This window comes from Pelophylax lessonae, assembly GCF_965119305.1.
Source record: "Pelophylax lessonae genome assembly, chromosome: 4".
NCBI classification, from domain to species: Eukaryota; Metazoa; Chordata; class Amphibia; order Anura; family Ranidae; genus Pelophylax; species Pelophylax lessonae.
This window is the reverse complement of record NC_138771.1, coordinates 82722291-82736241: the sequence shown is the minus strand read 5'-3', so window position 1 is coordinate 82736241 and position 13951 is coordinate 82722291. Positions and strand designations below refer to the sequence as shown.

At 41.1% G+C, this 13951-nt stretch overlaps 1 protein-coding gene across 2 annotated transcripts in view; it reads right to left on the bottom strand.

The window, feature by feature from the left end:
* Window positions 1–8713: 8713 nt before the first annotated feature.
* The window catches only part of FBN1 (fibrillin 1), a 398720-nt gene continuing 393482 nt past the window's right edge, over window positions 8714–13951 (bottom strand). For both annotated transcript variants that reach the window (XM_082254921.1, XM_082254922.1), the window contains 2 exons: window positions 13633–13807; window positions 8714–10252 (listed from right to left, as the gene is read on the bottom strand). In XM_082254921.1, coding sequence (XP_082111047.1) covers window positions 9863–10252; window positions 13633–13807 — 565 coding nt within the window. In that variant the 3' untranslated portion in view covers window positions 8714–9862. The remainder of the gene's footprint in view (window positions 10253–13632; window positions 13808–13951) is intronic.

Sequence of the window (13951 nt, the reverse complement as noted above, 5' to 3'; positions counted from 1 at the left end):
GCTGAGTGGACACGGACTTGTCATCTGCCTGCTTCGCTACCAAGTTACGGTTACCAAGTCGCTAAAGTGGCCCTCGCTCCTCAAAAGGTAAATATATAAATATATATATATATATATATATATATATATATATATATATACACACACACACACTTTTTTAATTTTGAGGTGGGGGGGGGGTCTTGGGTGAATTCCCACGCTTTTTTCCCCAGGACTTGACCCCTGTCTACATCCCCTACTTATGTATTTTAAATGCCTATAGGAAAAGAAAGGAAATACTTAAATGTTATTTACTGTTGAATACATATTAAAAGGCTTCTAATTACCCGTATAATGTAAAAGTTATCATTTGAAAATACAATAATCCACAAAGTTAATCCACTCTAAATAGTATATACCCTATATTACCAAAAGTATTGGGACCCCCGCCTTTACCCACACATAAACTTTAATGGCATCCCAGTCTTGGTCCGTAGGGTTCAACATTGGGTTGGCCCACCCTTTGCTGCTATAACAGCTTCAACTCTTCTGGGAAGGCTGTCCACAAGGTTTAGGAGTGTGTTTATGGGAATGTTTGACCATTCTTCTAGAAGCGCATTTGTGAGGTCAGGCGCTGATGTTGGACGAGAATGCCTGGCTCCTACTCTTTGCTCTAATTCATCCCAAAGGTGTTTTATTTGGTTGAGATAAGGACTCTCTGCAGGCCAGTCAAGTTCCTCCACCCCAAACTCGCTCATCCATGTCTTTATGGTCAAACATTCCCATAGACACACTCCTAAATCTTGTGGACAGACTTCCCAGAAGAGTTGAAGCTGTTATAGTTGCAAAAGGTGGGCCAACTCAATATTGAACCCTACGGACTAAGACCGGGATACTATTAAAGTTTATGTGCGTGTAAAAGCAGGCGTCTCAATACTTTTGGTAATTTATTGTATATATTGACAGTGCTGGGCTCTGCCACTGTGTAAAAAGAGGTAAATGGCACACAGGGTTTTCAATGACGCAGTTAGGGGGGTTTCAGAATGCAGATTGGGTTCTGGAGTTTGGAGGCTTCAAAGAGTCTTTGGAGGACTTTCCAGGTCTTACTGGATAAAAGCAGGTTGCGTGTGCAGCTGGTGGAGGATTGAGTGATATCACTGAAGAAAAATATTATGTATAACTGATGAACTTATTGCACAGCCTAAGGCCTCTTTCAGATGGTCCGCCTCCGTAGGCGGATCCGTGTTGCTCAGCGGGGATCGATCCGCGATCCCCGCTGAGCCGGCGGATGACAGCTCCGTCTCCGCTTGCAGAGTGGAGAGGGAGGTGTCTCAGCCCCCGCTGCCCTCTATGGGGAATCGGATGAGAGCGGACCGCCTGTCCGCTCTCATCCGATCCGATCCGATTACTGAAAGGATTGAAAAATAGGGTTTCCATCCGTCCAGATTTCACAGACAGGATCGGACACTGATGGCAGCAGGTGTCAGCGGAGGTGTCTCTGCTGACATCCGCTGCCCCATAGAGCTGCATGGAGGATCCGATCAGATCCGCCTAAAAAACTGACAGACGGATCTGATCGGATCGCCCGTGTGAAAGAGCCCTTAGGCTCTATTCACATCTCCATATTTTAGGTGTGTTCTGGTGCGTTGGAGGTCAATAATAACGAATATAAATTGCACCTCAAATATATAACCTGCTGGCAACACACCTAAAAAGTCACAGATGTAAACAGTTTGCAATGTGCCCTGGTCCTGTGTTCCTTTTGGGGCATTTACATGACACCGGCACTGGGGTTCTTGTGACATCTGACAGAGCAAGTCACTGACTTTCAGAAAGACTTGTCCTGCTCTATGCAAGCAGTGCTGGGTGGGGTAAACATCAGCCTGATTCTGCTTGCATATGTCTGGCCTGATGTCAGAGAAAGAGATGACGATGAAGAAGTGGTGCAGTACCTCTGTAGTCTTTCTGAGGTAAACAAACATTGCTCCCACTGACCACCAATGAAAGGGGTAGGTGTGGATTCCTAACAGAGAGTCCACATTTGATCTACAGAACACGTGCCATTGGAATTTTGTATATGCACTGTGCATGCATATTAGAAGAGTTTGTGTAAGAGCATGAATACATTGGGGCACACAGGCCACTGGACACCGATGTAAGGCGGGTATTCATACCACTGCAGACCAATATAAGGGGTGCAAACACCCCTGCAAACCAATGTAAGGGGTACACAGAACACTGCAGACCAATATAAGGGGGTACACATACCACTGCACACCAATGTAAGGGGTACAACAGAACATTTCAGACCAAAGCATGGGGGGTACAAACACCACTGAAGACAAATGTAATGGAGGCATACAAACCACTGCAGACCAATGTAGGGGGCACACAGACCATTGGGCACCAATGTAAGAGGGGCACACAGACCATTGGACACCAATGTAAGGGGGGCACACAGACCACTTCAGACCAATGTAAAAGGGGGCACACAGACCACTTCAGACCAATGTAAGGGGGGGCACACAGACCACTTCAGACCAATGTAAGGGGGCACACAGACCACTTCAGACCAATGTAAGGGGGGCAGACAGACCACTTCAGACCAATGTAAGGTGGGGTACACAGACCACTTCAGACTAATGTAAGGGGGGCACACAGACCACTTCAGACTAATGTAAGGGGGGCACACAGACCACTTCAGACCAATGTAAGGGGGGGCACACAGACCACTTCACACCAATGTAAGGGGGGCACACAGACCACTTCACACCAATGTAAGGGGGCACACAGACCACTTCACACCAATGTAAGGGGGGCACACAGACCACTTCACACCAATGTAAGGGGTACAACATAACATTTCAGACCAAAGCATGGGGGGTACAAACACCACTGAAGACAAATGTAATGGAGGCATACAAACCACTGCAGACCAATGTAGGGGGCACACAGACCATTGGGCACCAATGTAAGAGGGGCACACAGACCATTGGACACCAATGTAAGGGGGGCACACAGACCACTTCAGACCAATGTAAAAGGGGGCACACAGACCACTTCAGACCAATGTAAGGGGGGCAGACAGACCACTTCAGACCAATGTAAGGTGGGGTACACAGACCACTTCAGACTAATGTAAGGGGGCACACAGACCACTTCAGACTAATGTAAGGGGGGCACACAGACCACTTCAGACCAATGTAAGGGGGGCACACAGACCCCTTCAGACCAATGCAAAGGGGGTACACAGACCACTTCAGACCAATGTAAGGGGGGCACACAGACCATTGGACACCAATGTAAGGGGGGCACACAGACTACTTCAGACCAATGTAAGGGGGGGCACACAGACCACTTCAGACTAATGTAAGGGGGGCACACAGACCACTTCAGACCAATGTAAGGGGGGCACACAGACCACTTCAGACCAATGTGAAGGGGGCCCACAGACCACTTCAGACCAATGTAAGGGGGCACACAGACCACTTCAGACCAATGTAAGGGGGGGCACACAGACCACTTCAGACCAATGTAAGGGGGCACACAGACCACTTCAGACCAATGTAAGGGGGCACACAGACCACTTCAGACCAATGTAAGGGGGGGCAGACAGACCACTTCACACCAATGTAAGGGGGGCACACAGACCACTTCACACCAATGTAAGGGAGGGGGACACAGATTGCTGCCAGACATGTCAGAAGTCCTTATCTGTATGCTTGCTCTGGGTCAAAGACTCAATGTGTGTGTAAATGCAAAACATTTTTTAATTTTTGGATAGAGTGGGGGAGGGTTAGACAAGGATTTGTTGCCGTCTGTTACTCTGCTGGGGAGATTTATTCCTTTATTTGTCCTGGGGACCACTGTCACCAAGACAGAAAGTCACAAGAACACAAAAATTTTGAGATGTTACCAGAGCAAGAGATGAGGGAAAACATCCAACAAGGACACATGTTTCCAGTGACAACTGTTTCACATGGGAATTTCCTTTACTTTGGTGAGATTTCCTATCATTTTCTGTGGTGTATACAGGGCAGCAAATAACTAGATATATCCCAGGTGAGACATGGACATCAATATATAACCTCACAGGGGTTTTTCCTTAGGAAAAAAAAAATATACTATACAAACTTTAAATTAAAGGGGGTCAGCATGATAGACATGTAAAGCCATCAATAGAAGCTTTTCGTTTTTTTTTTTTTTTATTACAACCTTTCAGCTAGTGATTTCATACTAAATAAGTAAAAAAGAACAACTATCAGACATTAATTATTATATTTACATTATCACTATCCACTCTGCAGCTCCTTTATTAGAGACTCCTATATAATACCCAAAGTGCTTTTTTATATATATCCAAATAATTAAATAACATTCCAGTAAGTTCTGAAATTCAAATGATGCTCATCTTATATTAAGGAGGTCAGATATGTAAAAAAGAACACATTTTCCACACCATTCCACTACCACCAACCTAAACTACCGACAGAGCAAAAATGAGTCCATTAATTCTTGTTGTGTCCACCTAATCACCCTTCCTTCTGCATGTCTCAGTACAAATCCAGATTTTTTAGACTAGGCAAAATTTTCTTAATCCTAAATCATCTTCAGTCATCCGGTTGCTAAAGCCTGGGCTGCTATAGGCACATTCTGAAGACCTGATTTACCCTTGAGGAAAGGCGCAGTCCTGACACACGTACGGTTCTTTGGCGAAAAATCAGCTTATTACCTGCTTAATGTGGTTATATATCAAACATGGCTATGAGATATGTTTTTAGAATGTTTTATAACATGCATTTGTGAACAACCTTTTAATATATATCAATAATTTTTTTTTTTTTTTTAGGAATATCTGGTACTTGAGCTGCCCTTTCAAAGTCCCACACACATATAGGTTTTTTTTTTCTTTTTTTCTATTCTGAAGACCTTGTCAAGCACCAGCAGCCATACCACAGTCAAAGTCAGTTCAGATCATTCATCATTCTTTTTCTAATATTTGGCTGAATAACATGATACAGCTACCAAGTAAGCGGACCTCAGTGGCCATTGAGTGGACCTTTCCATTGGTGTGTATGTTATGCACACTGTAACCACCATGAAGGTTTCCAGATTAACCTGTAAATCCACAAAAAACAGACTTAAAATATTTTACTAGGGTAGTCCTTAAAGTAAACCTATGTCCAGACATGGACATTTAATTATTTGCATATTCTTAACAAGCAGTAAAAAAAGGTTTAGAACATAGCATATCTGACCCCTCTAGCCTGTACTGTGAAGTAATTCATTCTCAAAGACCATAAAGACTCTAAAACCTCATTTACACATGTGAGTTTTAAATGCAGTACATTAAAAAAAAGCCTGCTTGATGCATTTCATAAAAACTAATATTATATAGAGTTCATCTGTAACACATCTAAAAGGCGTGTAAAATGTGCCTAAATGGTATCTAAAATACACAGCACAGATGTGAACTGGCCCTAAATTTGGGATTTAGTCGATTTCTAACAGCTTAGAAACATCTGCTTTGTGTTTACATTAGAAGTCTGTTGTTTTTGAGGGCCAATTTCTCCACAATTTCTAAAACTACAGGGGTGAGTGGGGGCTTGTTTTAAAATGCTATTACTACTTTGTGGGCAGGTGCCTACTTTTGGGGTGCATATTCCATCACATTGTTTTATTGAACTGTATATGTGTAATTGAGTTCTGTGTAACAGACTGGCCAGGGAGGTAGGAAGGGACTAAGGTTGCTAACTCCCTGGTGTTCATGGTCCTGCTCTTTTGGTAGCCCATAATTACAATAACAGGAGACCAGGTGGTTTGACTTCCACATGGGAACTAGCAGGAAGTTCTGCTGCAAGATGTAGCTCTCCGGAGGAACACGTGGTCTCCCTTTTGGGATATCTAGTCAGGGTACTGAAGCCTAAACATGGACTCTATTAGGAGGACTCCCTCTATAGTGTTTAGAGATATGACATGAATTAGCTAGTTAATTAGAATGAACTGGAACTGTGTCTGCAATGAACTGTGAAAGACTGATCTGTTAACCTTATACTTGCAAGAAACTGCAGTAAAAGATCCTAAGTTACCAAGAGCCTGGTCTGAAATCTCTCTAAAGGGGTGCATGTATGGCAGGTCTATCTAAAGAACAGGGCTTACATCTGAGGAAGTGTGTTACCAAAGTGTTACCAAAGTGGAGAATGCCACAAGAGAAGATCTAAGTGCCATTGCCAAGAGTGACTGGTAGTGTGTTGGTGCTTAAGCTGCCAGCTGGCTTGTTCAGTGTGACTGGCAGGGATGATGGTGTGTTCTGGTAGCAAGGGGGTGCCTGATGTGATCCTCCCTCTAGCGGCCATTCCCCCTATGTACTTGGGACTGGACCCACTTCACCAAGCCCTTATGTATCTAGTTGTGCGTCATGGGGGAAGAGAAGTGTGAAGAGGATCCTCACTGGCTTAGTGCTGGTGGTATGTCACTGAGAGTCAGGTGGCATCAAATCTGGGCTGGAGAGTGGGATACAGACTCTGCAGTATTCCCTCACAAGTGCTGCACCATGTAGGAAGACAGTGTACAGTTGGTTGCTGTAAAGTGCATGAAACACAACTAATAAAATGTGCCATGACATGTGCTCGCTACTAAGTTGGCGATGCCAATGTCCCATGACTGTGGCCTCTGCCTGCTTAGTTGGGCATTAGCAAGTGAAGTTCCCCAATAAGCTCCGTCCACAACTTGATCAGAATAGGCAAATACCTCAGTGTGAGGAGACTGAGTATATTTTCACTTTAAGTTAAATTCATAATGCCTCAGGAGGATCCTAAAACCCAAATATAATGACAGATTTACAAGATGATACACGTGGTTGTGTTGTTTACCACTGTAAATCAACTACCTGCTTAATCTTTAATGTACAACAACAGCATTATGGATTTTACACCTTAACTTGATTGGACAGAGTGAATAGTGAAAAGTGAGTCCGTCATAACCTGTTTTTACCAGGTCTAACATGGATAAAAAGTACAAACTATTTTCTTACCTTTTTCACAGAAGCTCCTGAGCAATACCCTCTGATGTTGTCTATGTGGACGATACGCGTCAGGAGCTCGCAGTAGAACCTCATCTTTATCTTTATTGCCTGTTACCATGCGAACATTGTAAGTGCATGTCCTTAAAAGTGTTTTGTAGCAATATTACGCTATGTGCACTCTTCTTTTTGGCTTTCATGTAACCTGGCTATGAGAGATTGCCATCCCTCTCCTTACCACCTCATGAGCCTGAAACTACATCCATGGTCACATTCGTAGGAGGAGTCCAGATCATATTTTAAAGCCTAGTTGGTCTGTTTGCTATATGGCAATACAGACCCAGTGGATCTGGTGAGCTCCCTATTCATTTGTCTATTTGGTGATGGGAGTTCCTTCTCACTCTATGATATGATTGTGTTCACCGTCAAGATTCATCACGTTTTTTGGACTTTATTTTAGTCTATTTTCATTTTTTGACATGGGACTTTATTTGAATTATTGAGTTATTTCAATTTATCATGTTATCACAAGTTGCTTTTATCATGTTTATACTTATTTCTTTTAGCGCTGCACATATTTTTTCCTTTGCACTTATATAACTTGTTTATCAGTTATTCTGTGCTGGCAGCTTTTTTCACTGTGGTATTAGCGCTTATTAGATTATTTTCCTTTTTTTATAGTAAATATAGTATAGACTATATAGTAAATTCTATAGGTCCCTATTGACTGGATAAGATATTACTGTGCACCAGAACAGAATATAGGTTCAATTTACAAAGGTTTAACACAAAGCTAATGATCTTTATTTTAGCCATATAAGTTTACTTTTCAAATCTCATTGGAGTCAGCTGAATATAATTGTCACTTTCTTGAAAACAAGGATTCCTATACAGGTGTGATAGCTGTATGAATTGAGCTTAAAGCCCCGTACACACGTACCGAATGTCGGCCGAACGATCGGCCGTCTTTTGTCCGGTGCTGTCCTGTCGGCTGAAAAGTGCTAAAGACTGCACGCGAATTTTGTCGGCCAACAACAGCCGACTGCAGAAATGATGTAATGTGATGGGTAACTTTCCGTGTGTTTTTTCTTTTCTGAGCATGTCTTGCTAATCTGCTGTTTGTCGGCCGAATTCTGTACTGACTGGCGAACAATCGGCCGTTCTGGTGACGGCCAACAAATATTAAAGTCTGCACGACAGATTCTGTTCGGCCGAAAATGCGCTGTCGGTCGGCGGCCGAATATTTACGGCCGACAATCGGTACGTGTGTACGGGGCTTTACAGGTTTTCTGGTGGCACCACTGACTAGGCAGCAGAAATGAAATTATTTATATATTAGTGGAATACAGGATCATTTCTGGGTTAAGTGAATGAAACCAACATTCATTGAAGAAAAAGGCTTTTTCACCAAAATATTGGGAATAACTTTTCTCATGGTATGAGTGTAAACTATTTTTCTTGTATAGGAAGGGCACATATTGTTTATCTCACCTTCAGAAACTCTTCTGGTGTGTCACTGAATATGGGCAGGGAAGAAATTGGGCAGGATGAACAAACAGGCCCTAAATTATTAGTGTGAAGAGACATAATACCATAAAATATCATGTTGTGTATTGTGGCCATATGCAGCCCTGTTAACTGACTGTACGAGATTACACACCACAGTACATGACAAATCACCAACATAAAAATCAACAGCAGACATTTTCATTGTAAAATTCACAGCAGTAGGTTGGCTGCTGATTTATTTTGTAAAATTAATGGATTTGTACTTCTTCACACATATGAAAGACAACTGTTTTTTTGTCAATATGCAAAACTAAGTACCACAGGACATTACAAGAAAGCATACTTGTCTTGGTCTTCCCGTCAGTATTAAATTACGCATACAGTAATAGATTTTGTATGGTTAGAAAAAGTAAGCACAATCTGAACTGTTTTGGTTTGAGAAATAGAAAAAAAATTCTAAATTAATTTTATTGTATTATTTATGAACTGAGCCTTTCATATGAATGCTGTTGGGTACTTCTGATGTGCAACATATGTCATATATTGTATAATGGCACTGAACTTCCTCTGATAAGTATATGTGGTCAGCTGACCTCAGTGCATTGACCTAGTCACAAATTATTGCACTACTAGGCCCGTGTATATGTTTTACAAGTAGTTGGTCTCTGTAAGCACCATTGATAAAGAAAACCCGAAAACCTCATGTTAGGTTTTTTTTAATCTAGTTTACAATTGCTCCAAGGATAAATAAAAGCTTGAATACAGTATACACACATGCCATTTACATGACATATAGAGATAATTGAGATAAACTAAAGCTAACTTTGGTTGAGTTTGTAAGTTGAAAACAGTTTAGACAGAGTATTGGTTGGCTTCTAAAATGTGTAAATATTACAGTGCATTTATAAAAAAATCTTTCTTGAAAGTTACTAGCACCAAAAAGGTCTCATAAATGTCTGGCTTAGTGAGTTGTAGGTGGAATGGAAAACTTTTATAGTACAAACCAGAGAAGACCAACAAAAGAACAACTATGTGTACCTCTGCTGAAATGATCAAAACTTTCAGCATCAAAGGCCAACTTCCATTGAAAAAGTCTCCAAGTTTAATATCAACATATTCACCATAACAATAAAGGAAGCCTGAGAAAGTGGTTGTGGTTAGCTGGGATAATGATCCTGTACCTTGCATATGTCATGAGAAGAAGAAAGTGCTTTCTTAAGTCATAGATACATAGTTATGAAGGATCTGTACCTATGCTAGAGGATTCAGTGAAGTTGGGGAGGGTGGGAGGAAACATTCATGACTACTTTAGTAATCTTTGGTTTTGTTTTGGCTGTTCTTTGGCATGGCAAATTAATGAAGTAAGATTCTAATTTTCATTTTTAGAATGTCACCCAGTTCACCAGTGAGGTAGTCTCTGTCATGTCTGTCTTCAAGCTGGATAAGCTCTTTCTCCTTATAAAGAGGGAAACTGCTAATCTGTATGTTATAAACACCAGGCACTGGCTTCCTCTTGGTTAGATGCAGGTAACTGATGCCATCCCTTTGGTTGAGCCTAAAGAAGCCATCTTCATTCCCAGAGTCTATTAGGTATCGGTTGTGGTGTTGCAGAGTTGTGAGAGCTGGTGTAAGCTCCAGAATTCGGTCTCTACTGTTTAAGTGGGAAACATTAAAGGAAAGGATTGCCGTTTTCTCAGAATCCCAACTGGCGAGGCTCACAGGGGCTTCCAATTGAAGCTGCTCCTGGTAAAAAAAAACAAAACCTAATGTTACAAATTATATTTAAAGTAGTACAAGTACACTATATACAGGCATTCAAATTAGCAAATACACTCTGTTCTATTCAGCCCTCCAGACTCAGTCTTGGATAAGAACGGTCTTTGGGCACCACTTTCAAAATTGCATTTGTGGAACACAGTAAATAATCACAGGATTTCAGCCCTTCTTGAACAATGCACCCTAGCAAGAGCATCAAATCAGCATTGCTATATATTGTAGATCCTCTTCAATGTTTGAAGTTACCCACTAATCACAGGGTCACTTTAGTGCCCTATATATTTACCCTTCTAGTCGTTTAATCTAATGCTGCCTCTTTGGTGATAACCAGCCCCTGCATATATTTCACAAGTTCGGGTGTGTGGAATACTTGCTGCCCCAATGCACCATGTGGTTTCTCCCAGATTCTATGCTACCTTCTACAATGGGGTGTACAAGCCAGCGGAATAAGTCACTGAGTGCAGTAAGGATGAGTGAAAAAGCCCTGCGTTTGGTTCAAGCAGGATTCAGCAAAACTTCAAAGAAACCCAACTCCAAACCCAAACCCCCACTGAAATCAATGGGAGCTGAATCTGTTAAATCAACAATGTCTAGCTTCTGGATCAATAGGCAAGAGATTGAAAGTGCTGCAGCAGAACTGACATTTACAAAAGAAAGAAGTGTTTTAGATTTCTGGCAAATTACATCTATTTGCTATGAATATACGGTATGTATATATGGTTCCTGCGCTATCGTGGAAATTATTCTCTCCTTAATGCTGCACCACAATTACTGATACTACAAAACAGTATAACAATTGGTTAAAAAGGGGGTGATGGTGCGCTTCAAGGGTGAAATAAATTAAGTAGGAGTGTTTGTAGGTGTTGGTGTCACAATTATTGCTTTAGGCTTGATTTAACTCTATTTAGGTGTTTAAGTGTATTTCATATTCTTAAAAATATAATTGTGCTCCAATACATAAATGTCATTAAAAGGTATTTTTTTAAAAAACGTGATGAAAATTATATCTAAAGTGCTTTGTGCTTCCTGTGCTGTATTTCCTTAAAGTAAACAAAAATTCAACAAAATGCTGACAAATATGTGATTAATAAAATCCGCATAAATAAATATCCAAAAATTGTCCAATATACAAAGGTGTATCTTCAATCCAAATAAAGACGATTCAAAGGTGCATTCGTGAAAGTAAAATAGTGTGACTTATTTCCTCTACCTGGTGCCACTTCTAGGTGCTCTAAATTCTCGCCTCAAATAAAGGAATAAAACGCCTGTGTTTATGTGCCTTTTCTCTAGCGTGGTATCCTATGGCTCCTGGGGCCTTCCTAGGGGATCCTGTGTGTCTTCCCGATCACTGGTTTATCTCTGGAGCTCCTTACATAGACTTCCTTGTAATGCGGGCTCTTTGTTTAATACCTCCACCTCAGGGGCTCATTGAATAGAAAGGGCCATCATGGTGCAGTATTACAAACACTTTTTATTCAAAATAAAGTAACGCACTTACAATTTTCTTGCTTGTTTCCAGCATAAAACCTGCACGAACAGCACTATGGGGACACCGTCCCGTCCGACACGTCACTTGGGTACCCAAAAAAAACGAAAGAGACGCGTCGGACAAGACGGTGTCCCCATAGCGCTGTTCGTGCAGGTTTTATGCTGGAAACAAGCAAGAAAATTGTAAGTGCATTACTTTATTTTGAATAAAAAGTGTTTGTAATACTGCACCATGATGGCCCTTTCTATTCAATGAGCCCCTGAGGTGGAGGTATTAAACAAAGAGCCCGCATTACAAGGAAGTCTATGTAAGGAGCTCCAGAGATAAACCAGTGATCGGGAAGACACACAGGATCCCCTAGGAAGGCCCCAGGAGCCATAGGATACCACGCTAGAGAAAAGGCACATAAACACAGGCGTTTTATTCCTTTATTTGAGGCGAGAATTTAGAGCACCTAGAAGTGGCACCAGGTGGAGGAAATAAGTCACACTATTTTACTTTCACGAATGCACCTTTGAATCGTCTTTATTTGGATTGAAGATACACCTTTGTATATTGGACAATTTTTGGATATTTATTTATGCGGATTTTAATAATCACATATTTGTCAGCATTTTGTTGAATTTTTGTTTACTTTAAGGAAATACAGCACATGAAGCACAAAGCACTTTAGATATAATTTTCATCACGTTTTTAAAAAAAATACCTTTTAATGACATTTATGTATTGGAGCACAATTATATTTTTAAGAATATGAAATCCACCTAAACACCTAAATAGAGTTAAATCAAGCCTAAAGCAAAAATTGTGACACCAACACCTACAAACAATCCTACTTAATTTATTTCACCCTTGAAGCGCACCATCACCCCTTTTTTAACCAACATCTATTTGCTAACCTTTTTTCTTTTATTGGCACACAGACCCCTCCAAAGAACCCCTAAATTACATGGCAGACATAGGGTCTGCTATGTATTTTGGGGGACCTTTGGAGGAGTCTGTGTGCTGTTTAAAAGAAAAAAAAATTATGTAGAGCCCCCCCCGAATGCATACCAGACCCTTTAAATTTGGTGTAGATTTTAAGAGAAATCTACATGCAGATAAACAAAAAAAAGTGTGTGGGGCCCCTAAAATATCAAACCAGACCCTTAAGTGAGCCATGTATTATGCAATTTTCCTTTCTTAATTCAAAGGTTAAAAGACAGAAAATTCCTCCCGCTGCGCTATTGTATTCTGACAGTGACAATGATCACTGCTCGAGGCTATAGGTGCCAGCAGTGATTGCATGCAGGGCTGAACCGGCTGAATTTTTGATTCGTCTATGGCCAGCCTTCATCCAAGCATGGAGCATGGCTGACTAGGAAAGCAGGAAGGGTGAACATTCAGCTTCCACCCTCGTAAACCATAACAGGTCACATGCCCTCAACATGGGGAAGGGGGTGGGGGGGGGAGGGTAGGGTGCCGGATTTGCTTTCAATATATTTAGAGAATTTAAGTGAATTAACACACTTTTTGTGTCAACATTCTCAACTTCTTTAGCAAATCAGCCTCACTTAACAATATTCATATACATACCCATGTAGATTCGTTGGTTTGTTGGCAAACTGGACACCTTGATTATGTGGGAGGGGACAGACCACAAACTAATGAGAGGCGATATCTCTGCTGGGGATTATCCCACTTTTGGGATGAGTTTTCCATTTTTATCAAAATAAACACACATAGAAAAACAGCACTTTTTTTAGACGCTTTTCTATTTAGGTAAAACAATCAGGTAATGGTTAGTGAAGCCACGTATTCTAATGCATTACATGTTTTTTATGTAACTGCATAACAGACCAGAAAAACGCAATATTACCTCATTATCACTTGAAGCCGTATCATTGGCACTCCTCCGTTTCCTTCCTCTCTTGGGATAGCCATTGATCTTACAGTCATAGCAAGCTTCAGGAGACAGAGAGTTATCATCTATTTCTCCACTCACTGCCATATCCTGGGCAGCTCTGCTTAGTCCAGCTCCTGTTACACAGTGTCTGAAAGTACAATACAAACTTCTATTAGATTTCATAACTATTCTTCTGGCAAATATGACTATAATCATGTAATGAAAGCAAACAGCTTTATAAATATTCAATATTTTATACAACAGCGGTTGTTTAAGATATGAGAAGCTTTTT